The sequence below is a fragment of the Megalobrama amblycephala genome, linkage group LG15 (genome assembly GCF_018812025.1).
Source record: "Megalobrama amblycephala isolate DHTTF-2021 linkage group LG15, ASM1881202v1, whole genome shotgun sequence".
In the NCBI taxonomy this organism is placed as follows: Eukaryota; Metazoa; Chordata; class Actinopteri; order Cypriniformes; family Xenocyprididae; genus Megalobrama; species Megalobrama amblycephala.
Genome location: NC_063058.1, coordinates 19,633,233 through 19,649,080, shown reverse-complemented (window position 1 = coordinate 19,649,080; position 15,848 = coordinate 19,633,233). Strand labels below are relative to the sequence as shown.

Here is a 15,848-nt window from a genome sequence, read left to right as displayed (position 1 = left end):
TTGCATATTGTTAAAAAAATAAAAGCTTTATCTCTTAAGCTGCGTGCAATGTAATTCTTGTCTGTCCTTTACAATTGTTGGTTATCAGACTGAATGGTGTCACCTCCAGTGAACTGTTAACTTGAGTACTTCAGAGAGCAGACCATTCAGTCATTGAGTTGAATTTGTGAACGAATCAGTCCGGATTTATGATGATACATTTTGTTTCAAGGAACCAATCAAGTGTGTCAGGCTGCTTTGTTTTGCATAGTAAATCAAGTCATGCTGTTTGTACACAGCATATGGCAACATCTACAAGCAAAAACAGTTAGACTACTCTGGCTGCTTTTAAATCCAGATGAACCAGAACACTACGAATCACCAAATAAAAAACAAAACCTCAGTATGATTTACGCGCAAAATGGCTTTTTCTTTGTCAATTTTTGTCAATTGCTCTAAAAATGTGTAAAAAGATGCGAGATGGCTTCATAAAAGCATACTTACTCTATGCAGACGTCAACATAAGCAAGTGGTCTTCACATTCATCGAGCCATATGTACATTCATGCGGTAAGAAAAGAGGAACAGAGGTTATGAGGTGTTATACAGCAGAGAGAAAGGCCACAGAGTGAAGAAAAGCAAGAAGTCAGATAAAAGAGCAGACCAGACACTGTAACGGTTTGGTATAAGCTGAAGCATCACACATTTTGTTGCACGTTTGTGTAAAAAATGGGTTAATAAGACCAAAAGCGGAGGAATGACTGAGCGAATGACAAGAAGGCTGACCAGAGAGGCATTCTGGGGGTTTCTGGCCAGCACAGAGCAGGTGGGAGGAGCAGCGGTGTAGGTGGTCAGCAGAAAGCCCAGCTAACAGCTTTACTGAAAGGATGCAAGAGGTGAATGTTAACAGAGAAGGACAACAAATGTCTGCAGAGAGGAATTTTGGGAAGGTAGAAGAGAATTGGGAAGGTAATGAATAGTGTTTTAATAGTACTTTTAATTTGTCATTTGTATTGATGAAGAAAAAAAAATAAGGAATTAGTAAATAAATTAATACATTTATTTATTTATACTATAATTTTAAAAAGTTCAGGCATAGGAATTCTGGGAAGGTAGAGAAGAGAGAGAAGGTAAAAACAAAAAATAGTGTTAGTTTTTTAAGTATTATTAATTTCTAATTAATGAAGGAAATTAAAGTCCATCTAAAACTATCAATTTATATATATATATATATATATATATATATATATATATATATATATATATATATATATATATATATATATATATATATATATATATATATATATATATATTCAATTTAAAGTTTCAATTTGAAAAAAACTTAAAAATGTCAAAATTAAAAATTAATTTGTTAATTTTATCATTAGTTATTGAGGAAGGAGAGTCAGATTCATCAGCAGAAAATTTTGAAATCCATTAAGTAACAGGAGGAAAATTCTGAGTAACAGGAGGACGAGGAGGGAGAGTAGGAGGATAGGAGGGAGAGGGATGAGGTAAGCAAAGATGTGGCAGAGATGGAGGAGGGATAGTGTGGGCCGTAGGGAAGTGAAGGCTTCGGGGATTCAGGAGGGAACCAAACACAGCAGGTTGAGGGGGAACAAAAGGATGACAGAGATGAAGGAGGAAGAGAGAGGAAGGAGAGGCCACTGCAGCACACAGCAAAGAGCCTCAACCCCTGCTGAGATGTTTTTACAGGAATGACTCAGCAACATATAATTGATGACCTGAAATTAATGTTTTTTTGTTTTGTCAGGACCTACAACTATTTTCAGAGGCAATCAGAGTGCAATTAAAGTCCATTTAAGAAGCAAAGCCTCTGAACACAGCCTAAAGATTGAGCAAAGCTCTTCGCATTATCCTTATGCTATTTGTATGTGAATGAAACATCTGAAAAGATTAGGTTTCACAGAACATGCAAACACTGCTGAAAGGGTTGGTTTACCCAAAAATGAAAATTCTGTCATTAATTACTCACCCTCATGTCGTTCTACACCCGTAAGACCTTCGTTCATCTTTGAAACACAAATTAAGATATTTTTGATCAAATGCGATAGCTCAGTGAGGCCTCCATTGACAGCAAGATAATTAACACTTTCAGATGCCCAGAAAGCTACTAAAGACATATTTAAAACAGTTCATGTGACTACAGTGGTTCAACCTTAATGTTATGAATTGACGAGAATACTTTTTGTGCACCAAAAAAACAAAATAACGACTTTATTCAACAATATCTAGTGATGGGCGATTTCAAAACACTGCTTCATGAAGCTTCAAAGCTTTACGAATCTTTTGCTTTGAATCAGTGGTTCGGAACGTGAATAAAAACTGCCAAAGTCACATGATTTCAAGTAAACGAGGCTTCGTTACGTCATAAGTGTTTCAAAATTTCAATGGTTCATGTGACTTTGGCAGTTTGATACACGCTCCGAACCACTGATTCGAAACAACATAATTGTAAAGCTTCGAAGCTTCATGAAGCAGTATTTTGAAATCACCCATCACTGGATATTGTTGAATAAATTCGTTATTTTGGGGGTTCTGGCGCACAAAAAATATTATTGTCGCTTCACAACATTAAGATTGAACCACCGTAGTCACATGAACTGTTTTAAATATGTTTTTAGTAGCTTTCTGGGCATTGATAGTGTTAATTATCTTGCTGTCAATGCAGGCCTCACTGAGCAATGTGATTTCATCAAAAATATCTTAATTTGTGTTCTGAAGATGAATGAAGGTCTTACGGGTTTAGAATGACATGAAAGAAATTAATGACAGAGTTTTCATTTTTGGATGAATTAACCCTTTAAGTTTCATAACACTGCAAATTGTTCTTTCAAAGTCAGCTGTAACAAGCAGCAATAATCTTGACCTGAAGCAATTTTCCATGCACTTCTGTTCTATGCAAGTACTAAGCATCCAACTAATTTCACAGAGCATGCATAAAATACAAACTTTTGCCTCTGTATTATATAACTGGTATACTTATCTGTTTTTAGACTGAAGAAACAGCCCAAATAAATTTATATTACCAATTAAAAGTAATTAAATATAATTACATAAATAATAATGAAATAAAGTTACAATAATTTGTAATAAAAACTGGCATTAAAAGTGTAAAATGCTACTGATGTCAAATTACAATAATTACTAATAATTTTATAAATAGTAATTTAATAAATTACAAAATTAATGAATTAACTAAGCAAAATTAACTGGAGCAAAATGGTACTGATATCAAATTACAATTTATAACAAATAATAATAAATTACAAAATTAATAAATAAAAAATACAAAATTAATAATAAATAAAACTGACATTAATGCAAAATGCCACTGATGTCAAATCAAATTATAATAATTAATAATTATACAAATAGTAATTCAACAAAATAACTAAATTTATAATAAATAAAATGACTGACATCAATAAAATTATAATAATTAATAATTATATAGAAAGTAATTCCAAAAAATTATAATAAATAAAATGACTGACATTAATAGTGCAACATGCTTAGGTAGTCAAAAGGTCAGAATCTCACACTGAAGTCACAGAAATTCAAATCCTGGATGATTGTGCTTTATTTCTCAGTAAGGTTAGCAGGCGGCATCCGATTGTGTTTAATGATTTTACTGACTTGAGTAAGTTGGTCTGCATTGGAGATTCATATTTTGTAAATAAAGTGGTAAATTATATTTTTTGTGCAAACAAAACACTCGTGTCGCTTCCTAAAATTTATGTTGAACCACTGGAGTCACATGGAGTACTTTAATGATGTCTTTACTACCTTTCTGGGGCTTGAAAGTGGTAATTGTGTAGACTGTCAACGGAGGGACAGAAAACTCTCAGATTTCATCAAAAAGATCTTCATTTGTGTTCTGAAGATGAACGAATGTCTTAAAGGGTTAGTTCACCCAAAAATGAAAATTCTGTCATCTATTACTCACCCTCATGCTGTTCTACACCCGTAAGACCTTCGCTAATCTTCAGAACACAAATTAAGATATTTTAGTTGAAATCCGATGCCTCCATAGGGAGCAATGACATTTCCTCTTTCAAGATCCATTAATGTACTAAAAACATATTTAAATCAGTTCATGTGAGTACAGTGGTTCAATATTAATATTATAAAGCGACGAGAATATTTTTGGTGTGCCAAAAAAAACAAAATAACGACTTATAGTGATGGCCAATTTCAAAACACTGCTTCAGGAAGCTTCTTAGCATAAATGAATCAGTGTATCAAATCATGATTCGGATCGTGTCAAACTGCCAAACTGCTGAAATCATGTGACTTTGGTGCTCCGAACAGCAGATTCGATACGCTGATTCATAATGCTCCGAATCTTCATGAAGCAGTGTTTTGAAATCGGCCATCACTAAATAAGTCGTTATTTTGTTTTGTTTTGGCACACCAAAAATATTCTCGTCGCTTTATAATATTAATATTGAACCACTGTACTCACATGAACTGATTTAAATCTGTTTTTAGTACCATTTATGGATCTTGAGAGAGGAAGTGTCATTGTTCCCTATGGAGGCCTCACTGAGCCATCGGATTTCAACTAAAATATCTTAATTTGTGTTCCAGAAGATTAATTAAGGTCTTACGGGTGTGGAACGGCATGAGGGTGAGTAATTAATGACAGAATTTTCATTTTTGGGTGAACTAACCCTTTAAGGTTTTGGAAAGACATGAGTGAGTGATAAATGACAGAATTTTCATTTTTGAGTGAACTAACCCTTTAAATGCGTCACCCCAACATTTTTCTCACTTTAAATTAATAATAAATGGATTTTTCTCAACAGTAGGCCAACAAGTTCAACTGCATCATCCATTACAGCCTGCAATTTTACTATAAATTAAAATGCAAAACCTAGTCCTGATGCACTACTAACACTGTATCAGTGGAAAAACTGGATTTTTCATTTGTGCTGACAGCATGTCAATAGACAATCTTCCTCAATCTTGTCAAATATGCTAAAAGACCGGAAAAACTACTGACACATGTTGATAGGGAACACATGGATGGCCTGTCTGGACTTTTAGATTTGTAGCAAATAATTAGTTTCCCTCAAGCAGTGTTAAACTGTCAAATGAAATAAGCAGTGTTTGATCATTTCAACTCTTCCCTAGGCTGTACTGAGTTGAGAAAAACACTTCAACCTCACCAAAACCCAACTGAACTAGATTCCCTACAGAGACATGAACATTCAAAAAAGACAGAGGAAATGGATGGAAAAAAGCCTAGTGCTAAACATTTGTTTCATTTCACAAGGGTTCAGTCCATCAGCAACAGACTTTTTTTCATGAGCAAACTTGGAATGAGTATAATGATCATCTTAAACATTTTGTATCTCAAAAGGCAAAACTAAGCAAAAGTCAAATGCTTGGTAAACATTAACTGAAACTTTGACACCATAAATGCCAGCTTCTTAATGATAAGATGTACAGGATAAGAAACAATCAATAAGAGCATGCAAATATAATGCCCACATACAACATTCAGGTTTGTTAAAAAACATCATTTTCATATAATTTTATTGCAATCAAGATAATGAATCAAGTGGGAAAAAAAAAAAAAAAAAAAAAAAATGTTAACCCTCACCCCATTAGCAACTATGATCATCATGCAAAGAACTGTATCCAAACTACAATAAATATATTTTTGTCTTGTTTTACAGTTATAATTTTTATAATTAATACATTTTTTAAGAATGTTTTAATATTTAAAAGAGGACCTATTATGCCCATGTATTTTGTTTTTGGGGTCTACTAGAATAGGTTTTCATGCTTGAATGTTCAAAAACACATTTTTTCCACATATTTTATATTGTTGCGGCACCTCTCTTCCCAGTCTGTCAGTAACGCTCTGTTTAGTTCTGGTCTCTATGAAGCCACTCCTTCTGAAAAGTGCATTGTGCTCTGATTGGCCGGCTGGATTGATCGTGTGTTGTGATTTGTCAACCTCTTTGAGCGCGTTTTGGAAATGTCACGCCTCTAAAGGTCCTTGGCCACTGAGTACGAAATTCTCATCCGAAATTTTTGCACATTAAAAAAATAAATACGACCTCATGTTGTGTCAATCACATTTACACACTGCCTCCGAAACTTTTGTCCGTCATAAAAAATTCAGATCAGGTTCAATTTTCTGCATTTTTCGCATCTGTAGCAAGCATTTTCAATTTTCTGCGTTTTTCGCATCCGTAGCAAGCATTTTGAGAGGTTACTGACTTGAAGTGAACGCCAAAATCCAGAATGCCGTCTGACAAGTTGATCCACTTGACAAACAATGTGCGGAATACAAAGAGATGAATAAATCTCTTCACAACCATTTAAAGGTGCCATCGAATTGAAAATTGAATTTACCTAGGCATAGTTGAATAACAAGAGTTCAGTACATGGAAATGACATACAGTGAGTCTCAAACACCATTGTTTCCTCCTTCTTATATAAATCTCATTTGTTTAAAAGACCTCCGAAAAACAGGCGAATCTCAACATAACACCGACTGTTACGTAACAGTCGGGATCATTAATATGTACGCCCCCAATATTTGCATATGCCAGCCCATGATCAAGCCATTAGACAAGGGCAGCCAGTATTAACGTCTGGATCTGTGCACAGCTGAATCAGACTAGGTAAGCAAGCAAGGACAACAGCGAAAAATGGCAGATGGAGCAATAATAACTGACATGATCCATGATAACATGATATTTTTAGTGATATTTGTAAATTGTCTTTCTAAATATTTCGTTAGCATGTTGCTAATGTACTGTTAAATGTGGTTAAAGTTACCATCGTTTATTACTGTATTCACGGAGACTGGAGAGTCGTCGCTATTTTCATTTTTAAACACTTGCAGTCTGTATAATTCATAAACACAACTTCATTCTTTATAAATCTCTCCAACAGTGTAGCATTAGCCGTTAGCCACGGAGCATAGCCTCAAACTCATTCAGAATCAAATGTAAACATCCAAATAAATACTATACTTAAGCGATTAGACATGCTGCATGACGAACACTTTGTAAAGATCCATTTTGAGGGTTATATTAGCTGTGTGAACTTTGTTTATGCAATGATAGAGTCGAGAGCTCGGGAGGGGGCGGAGAGCGCAAGCAATTAAAGGGGCCGCAGCCTGAATCGGCGCATTTCTAATTATGCCCCAAAATAGGCAGTTAAAAAAATTAATTAAAAAAAATCTATGGGGTATTTTGAGCTGCAACTTCACAGACACATTCAGGGGGACACCTTAGACTTATATTACATCTTGTAAAAAAAACATTCAATGACACCTTTAAAATCAATTAATATTAATTGCTTGAAGAGTCCATTTTGTATTGTTTTGAAAAAATTTTCACAACGGATTAATACACATCAGACTTTTGCCATGAAGGACCTTTACTATAACCGCGAGTTTCAACACACTATCAATGCAACTCAGCCAGGCCTCGCCTCTTTTTTTGCGTATGCCTTGGGCGGGAATTACTTAAATGAGGAACATTGTGACGTGTTTGATCCTGGAATAAAACAAATCGAGATTTTTCAAGGGAGTTCCGAAACAGTGCTTACTGATATAGAGAATAACTCCCTTTGGAGTGATCTTTTTCATACACAAACAGCAACATTACTCACTAAAGAAAGTTGAAAATATAAAAAAGCATAATAAGTCCTTTAATTTTAAGAATTTTTTTTTTTTTTTTTTTTGCAATTAAGATGCCTATTTTTGCATTTAAAGTAATGCATAAGTTATGTGATCAGTAAAGCAGTAATGGTGGTGGAAGGGTTAACCACTTCTAAATTAAGTGGATCAACATGAAAGGTGGTCACACGAACAACAATATATCGAGAGATATATTCAGTACACAACCCATGCATCTAGCCAATCAGGAGGAATGAATTAAGATGGGTGTGTCTTGTGAATTCAAAGGAAAAAGATGAAGGAAAGCCTCCCTAATTTATGAAAAGAATGAAACAAAAATCACAAACGGTGCTAAATTACGAATGCTATGTTGAAGCAACGGCAGAGGACATGCAGGAGAGTGTCAAAAACCCCCCCCCCAAAAAAAAAAAAAAAAAAAAACATGGACTCCAAACATACCATTAGTCGGATGCCTGGCATACGACACAGAAAATCTCTTTACTGCCGGCATAGAGAGCAGCTCTGAGGAAATAAAAGAGGCATTTGGCATTACTCGTCTCACTGGGCTCCTCATGAGCTTTTGGTCTTACACAAAACTACCAGCTTTTGTAATCTTCCCACCATCAAGCTTTTCTGTCCCTCATAAAATCTTCTATAACAAGAAGGTAAAAGTATCAGTGGGGCCAGATGTTACCCTTGAATGTGGGGATTGAGAAAATATAAAAACGACAGATGGTCACAACAAACTATCCAGCATTCCCTGTGCTACATCGTCCTTTTGGATGCAGCATGACATGGCAGTATTTTGAGTGGTATTTCAAATGTCTTAGACGAGGAAAATTTCAGAGACACAGCAACACCCTGTGGACAAAAATGTTAATGCTGCTACCAAGGAGTGAGGGGTGAAAATTCATTAAAAAAAATAATACATTTCAAATTTAAATAAATAATAAAATAATAATACAATATAATAATAATAATATAAAAATATGAAAAAGCATTTTTTCCACTGTATGCAAGGAGTGAGGGGTGAATATTAATTTCAATAAATAAATAATTCAATAATAAATCTAATACTATTAAATAATTGATTTCAAATAATGTATTTGACACTGATGAAAATAATGAAAATGAATTTCTTTACAACGTATGCAGGAAATTGGAGTGCAATTTTCAATAAACGTTTTGAAAATAATCATAATATCCAGAGTTATTTAATTAATCTTTAGGGATTGGCATTTGTGTTGCCATGGATATTATCCATCGCAATCCATCAAAACACAAGTGTCAAAGGATGCTAAAATGTTTCCCTTTTTCATACAATTTAGCAAATTATTGAGCAAATGTTTGTTTACATGCAGCATGCAAATAATCGGTTTGGAGTTAGCAAAGGTGACAAACGATTAGTAACAAAATTATTCAGCTACTGTGGAAACCTAATTTCCCTAAGTGAGACCTTGATAAACAGCAAGACGCAAATGGTCAAAGAACAGCTCCCGCTGTGTGTAATGACTTGATTTGGGATGTTTTTAAAGGCTAGAATAAAATTTCAAATAAAGTGAGTGAAGTATGCTGAAAAACAGTCACTAGGATAGATACAGTGTACAAGAAATGGTATTACAGGAATGTGAAAAGCTTATCAACAGTTTTTGTTGCATTAGGTGAGAGTGAATGGAAATATTTTAAAGTTATTCAGAAGAATCAGAATCTTCGTGTCTTCTGGTCACAGGGGGCTGAGGTACATTATAACCCTGTATGTGCATGTGTTTGGGACATACCGGCTTGAGAAGACAGACTCCTGAGCGAGGAGGGCTTTTTGCGGGGAGCTCGTGTTAGGTCTCTCAGGTTGGGGAAGGAGGCACTGAAGAGGCCCGCACACTGAGCGCCTGCGAGTGGGAGGGAAGCCGTGGGGTGGAGCGGGTGGGAACGGGATAGGAAGGTGGTTAGTAGTGGTTAGTTTTCACAAGTGAACATGCAGCTTCTCATTTAAAGAAGTTAAAGCGATAGTTCACCCCAAAAATGAAATGATCTGTTCTATAGTTACAGTATTTCTGCATTAAAATGCAAAAAAAAAGGGTGATACAACTATCATAACAAAAACTTAAAATTATTGTCAATAAAATGTAGTTTAGCATTTTTTTTTAAATATTATAAATATTACTATAAATCATCTATAAATAATTTGAACCATCCTTTAAGCTTATTTCCAGGCGCACAGATAACCTTAGCAAACAAAACCTAGTTAAACTGCCTGGTCTTCTGCTGGGAACATAACTTCTTCTTCGGCCACTAGAGGGCAGTACTGATAAAACAGCATTTTGTTTACAAGCTTACATGAAAGACATGCCAGATGCAACATGCACTTAGTTATAAAATAGTGATCTGCAAATCATGCTTTAAGTCTTTAGTAAGGTGCAACCAAACCCGGGAAACAGTGTGCATTGTTGCCTTGTGAAATTTCTTTGGAGATGGAAATAGTCTAGACAAGAATAGCAGAGAGAGTCCTGCCAGCAGCCATATTTAGACAACTATTGGCAGCATGGACACATTTCCGACGCAGTGGGCATGGCAGGGTCCTTGAACGGTGTCATTGGTGATAAACAGAAACAAGCGTGTTTAACGGTCAACCACACCATGTCACTTAAGAGAAGTTGAAATGTTTCTCTAATTAAACTGATGACAAGAGAGATTTGCTACATGAATACAACACAAATGAAATGTAATTCCCACCTAGCCCGCTGGGTTTGATCTCAGGTGACTGACGAGAAGTCGATGGAAAGATACGATACGCCAGTCCACGAGAAGAAGTGTTGCTCTCTGAAAGGGCCTGCAAAGAGAGGAAACAAAGGCATATGGACAACAGGGCTGGGACAATAAATCGATTCTGAGATTTTCTGAATGCATCGCGATTCTCTCTTGAATCGATTCTCAGATTAGTTTTTAACAGAAGATGGTAATCTAGGCTATTTTTTAACCACACACTCAAATGCTCAGGAAGAAGAGCGCTCTTGCATTCGGCTGAATGTACTTGCACCTTAGAATGCTTTTATGACGCGAGATTAATGTAAACAGCCCACCTTTTCGAACTTTATGAATGATTATTTTATAGTTCAAGTGGTGTGTGTAAGGTTTTGAAAGAGAGCAGAGTAAGACTGTTTCTAAAGCATGTAGTGCCATCTGCTGTTAAAAACTAAGCTCAGAATTGATTCGAGAGAGAATCGTGATGCATTCAGAAAATCTCAGAATTGATCCAGAATCATTTCTCAATTCGCGATCCAACGATTTATTGTCTCAGCCATAATGGACAAACATAAAAAAAATGTTAAAAAATAAATAAATAAATAAAAAATCTTTCTATGAAAATTCAGCTACAGTTTAAATTTAATTTTATTTTTTTAGATTTACACTACCATTCAAAAGTTTGGGATCGGTAAGATTTTTAATAATTTTTTAAAATAAGTTTTGTCTGCTCACCAAGATTGCATTTATTTAATTAAAAATACAGTAAAAACAGTAATATTGTGAAATATTATTACAATTTAAAATAACAACTGTTTTCTATTGGAATATAATATCAAATGTAATTTATTTCTGTGTTGGAAAAGCTGAATTTTCAGCATCATTTCTCCAGTCTTCAGTGTCACATGATCCTTCAGAAATCATTCTAATATGATGATTTGCTGCTCAAGAAACATTTATTATTATTTTCAATGTTGAAAACAGTTGTATACTTTTTTTCAGGATTCCTTGATGAATAGAAAGTTCAAAAGAACAGCATTTATCTGAAATACAAAGCTTTTGTAACATTATACACTACCATTCAAAAGTTTGGGGTCAGTAAGAATTTTTATTTTTATTTTTTTGAAGAAGAATTTAAAGAAATTAATATTTTTTTTCAGCAAGGATGCATTAAATCGATCAAAAGTGGCAGTAAAGACATTTATAATGTTACAAAAGATTAGATTTCAAATAAATGCTGTTCTTTTGAACTTTCTATTCATCAAAGAATCCTGAAAAAAAATATTGTACACAAATATTTTGTACACAATAAATGTTTCTTGAGCAGCAAATCATCATATTAGAATGATTTCTGAAGGATCATGTGACACTGAAGACTGGAGTAATGATGCTGAAAATTCAGCTTTGCCAACACAAGAATAAATTACATTTTCAAATATTTTCAAATAGAAAACAGTTATTTTAAATTGTAATAATATTTCACAATATTACTGTTTTTACTGTATTTTTAATTAAATAAATGTAGCCTTGGTGAGCAGACGAAACTTCTTTTAAAAGCATTAAAAATCTTACCGATCCCAAACTTTTGAACGGTAGTGTATATTTATGGGCTTTATGTGCCTTTATTTGGAGAGGACAGTAGAGAGCAGACCGGAAAGCATTGGGCGGAGAGAGGGGGGCAGGATCGGCAAAGGACCTCGAGACGGGAATCAAACTTGGGTCGCCGTGAACGCGTTTGCGCCATATTTCGGCACGCTAACCGACATAAATTTTTAAATTAGACCAGGGGTAGGGCTGGGCGATATATCGCATGCGATTCTCACGCGCATTTCGTCAGTAAAGCCGGTTCCCTGATTACCTCTAAATCGCCATCACCTGCTTTAAAATGGAGCGCCTTTTAATAGACAGAGCCGTAGATCACTGATAAGCCACGCAAAATCGGGTTCATTATCGAAGTCGATTCATCTTCGATACTGAACGCGATTTTGCGTGGCTTCTCCGTGAACTACGGCTTTGTCTATTAAAAGGCGCTCCATTTGAAAGCAGGTGATGGCGATTTAGCGATAATCAGGAACCGGCTTTACTGACGAAATGCGCGTGAGAATCGCATGCGATATATCGCCCAGCCCTAACCAGGGGGTTTAACTTTTTATGCCAAGAACTCCCATATAATCAGACCACAGTTACTTTTTTATTGATTACATGATTACACGTTATTCTCACAATGGCAGTAAATTATTGATAATTCATTGATTCTCCCCATTACTTCTTTTTAATCTTTTAAATTTTCCTTTCTAAAGAAGCCTACATGCATTCAGAAGGTCTACCAGGCTTGTGAAATGTGTCTCTCTCTCTGGCTATATATATTTTTTGTGGAAACAGTTATACATTTTCCAGGATTCTTTAAATAAAAAAAAGTATTAATATCTTAAAAAAAAAAAAAAAAAATAGTTATGTGTGAATTTTTTTTATCATTAAAAATAATTAAATAATTGTTTCCAAAATTAAATAATTGCATTTTATACTGTCATTACTATTAAAATATTATCTAAAATGTTTAATCAATATCTTAAGTTCACATGTTAACTTTTAAAGCCTTAAAAAAAAAAAAAAAAGCCACCCCCTAAAATGGACCCAAATTTTATTCAAAGTTTTTTTTATCATGTTATCAGTTACTTATCAAATAAAGAAAAGTAAAGCTTAGTAGCAGAGCTCATGGTACAGCACCGTACCTCCATAGATCCAGCCTTGCGGTTCCGTATAAGTGGCGACTTCCTCTGAATGTTGATTGGCTCAGTCAGTGCGGCTCTGTCGGGCTCATCTTGGGAAAGGTCTTCAAGACTGCCAGGGTTTGTTTGCTTCTCATGATTCTATTACATATGAAATGGGAGTGTTGGAAGGAGTCCAGCATGTATTATTTCTTAGAAAGTTGTATATAAAATCCAAAGGTTTAGCAGAGTAATGTAGTCCAAAATAAATACACATAATCCTTAAGCCGAGCAAAACACACAGACCTCTGAGGAGGCGGGCCGGAAGCCGAAACCCATTGGTGCATTATCCTCATCCTTGCACCCCTTCACCCCTGGGCTAAAGTGCAACTCCACGTGAAAACGTTCCTCTGAGGAAGGGTCCTACAGATACAAATGGCAGCAAATGAAATAAGAACAGAAATTGGGCACAAAGGGCTGAAGTGGGCACATCTCATACCTTGTTATTGTCCTCATACAGCATAATAACAATCTGTGTCATATAGTTGAGTTCGGTCACGGCACTGAGGTAGTCCATAGCCTGCTTCCACTGTTCATCTTTTTGTTCCTAAACAGACACAGATGAGATAAAACAGTAGTAAAAACATGATGCCGGGCGTAATGTGCATGTCTGATGATTGCTCACTCACGTCTAACAAGCCTCCATAGCGGAAGATGCTAAGCAGGGAGTGTACGTGGCTCTCGCTGGTGAAATAGAGCCGGGTCCGAACGTGCCGACCCGGAGACATCACTCCCCGCGAGTACCTGAACCACCAGGAGGGATGAAATACACAATCTGATCACTCACAGGTTCTGTAGGTCACGGCTGAGTCTTCAGAGCTTCTACAACAATGTGAAGTTGTACAATGTACAGTAACTGATAATGCACTTGTAATGGTAAAGTGGGACTTTTAAATATGTAGTATGACAGTACGTCAATATGTCAATATTAGGACTAGCAATGTCAAACGTCAACACTAACTGTATAAAACTGCTCCATCTGAAAACCAGAAGGCGCTTTCAAGTAGAAACTCCAAATATGCCCTGCAGAAGTACCCTATGGGCATCATACTATCGCTGTAACTGAATAAACAGAAGATTGAAATGCTTTGATTGCTTAAACATGACTAATAACGCAATATATGGTTTATCTGAGTTCTTCAAGCCTTCTCGAGTATTTTCATGATAATAAAGTATATTTATAATGCAGTGCTAATGCAAACTGAGGTTATGAAGTGAGTTTGGAGTAAAAACATGTTATTAAATGTTGTCTTTTGTTGGACAAGAGGTTCATAAATACTTCTCATGTTTGGAAAGATATTTGACACGTTGCTTTTTCAAATGCATGTTATAAGCGACTCAAACTCTCAGTGCTTTCAGAAGGAGCAGCATTTACTACTGATCACAGAGCTGTGCTTCATTGACAAGCTGCATATAAAAAATTAAATAAATAGATCGCAGCCTTTGCGATTTTATAATCGCACTAAGCCAAACGGTTTAAGCTCAATTTCATGTTAATTGCAATTTATCGTGCAGTCCTAATTTTAGTCAACAATATCGACAGAAAATAAATAAACAAAAACATTTAACAAATATGGCATGACGAACATCAAAACATTAACTATGACTGAAACAAACAAAAAACTGTACAAGTGAACACTGTTTGCATCAGACAACTGTCGCAAATCAATCCTCTTACATAGCATGAGGAGTTTTGGATAATATTAGCCCAGAAAGCATGCATGGATGCTTACTTTCAAAATCCACAGGAAATGATACACCAAAGTGAAATGTACCAATAGTAATTTGACACACTAAACAGGATGTAGAGTGCGCAAAATGTGATTTAGCCTTCACACTGTCAAAAAGTTTGCCGTTGTACCCCAGTACAGAGACTCACAGTGGATGCAGCTTGTTGACGGCCTCGTCCTCATGAGTCCTCTGAAGGTCCAGCTGAATCTTCTTGACCAGAGGCAGGCAGTAGGCACTAGCGATGTCCAGCTTCTCCGCTTTAGTGATTCCATACTCCTGAAAGACAGAGTTAGGTAAACACGATGAAAGAGAAAAAACGAACACTGTTAGCCACGTTTATCGAATCCTCTACCTGGGGGATGATGATGTCCGCAAGTGCTCTGGACAGACGGAAAAGCTCCAGCGTGTCCTCCAGATTCAGAGAACTGTTGTGCTGGGTGTCATATTTCACACAGTCATAGATGTCCGGGATCTTACTAATGTCATAGCGGCCGTTCTTCATGCGGAAGTCACGCTCCAGTTTGGACCAGCGCTGCAACATGAGCTCTAGGGTCTCGCTGTGGTATAGCTGCAGGTCTGTGAATGTCACACAATAATATTTGTTTAATAATACATAATATGTTTAATATTTAAATTTTAATTAGAGTTATTGAGCAATAACAATACTGTAACACTTATATGAACAAGTCTTGAATGTTAGAAGTGCATCCTAAGAAGACAAAGAGCTCCAACCTGCAGATTTGGGGTCTTCCAGCCTTTTACAGATTTGGTAAGTAAGGCTTTTAATGAGGGTGTGAACTTGGTCACAAGTCCTGACTGGATTGACAATTACCCTCATGGAGTTTACCAAAGATGGGCTGCTTGTTGGAGCCAACTTAAAGAGACAGGACACATTTAGGGCTAGTTTAGTTATACTGAGATAATGAGCCATTTTTAAATAAGCAGCTGCAACTTTCTTCA

The 15,848-nt window shown here is 35.8% G+C and overlaps 1 protein-coding gene across 1 annotated transcript in view; it reads right to left on the bottom strand.

Annotated features, from left to right (window-relative positions):
* Positions 1–15,848, bottom strand: part of ppip5k1b (diphosphoinositol pentakisphosphate kinase 1b) — a 49,205-nt gene that overhangs the window by 8,496 nt on the left and 24,861 nt on the right. The window contains 10 exon segments of the mRNA XM_048158037.1: positions 8,110–8,172; positions 9,429–9,536; positions 10,381–10,477; positions 13,122–13,259; positions 13,404–13,520; positions 13,597–13,704; positions 13,787–13,901; positions 15,037–15,164; positions 15,241–15,464; positions 15,621–15,762. Of these exon segments, the coding sequence (XP_048013994.1) occupies positions 8,110–8,172; positions 9,429–9,536; positions 10,381–10,477; positions 13,122–13,259; positions 13,404–13,520; positions 13,597–13,704; positions 13,787–13,901; positions 15,037–15,164; positions 15,241–15,464; positions 15,621–15,762 (1,240 nt within the window).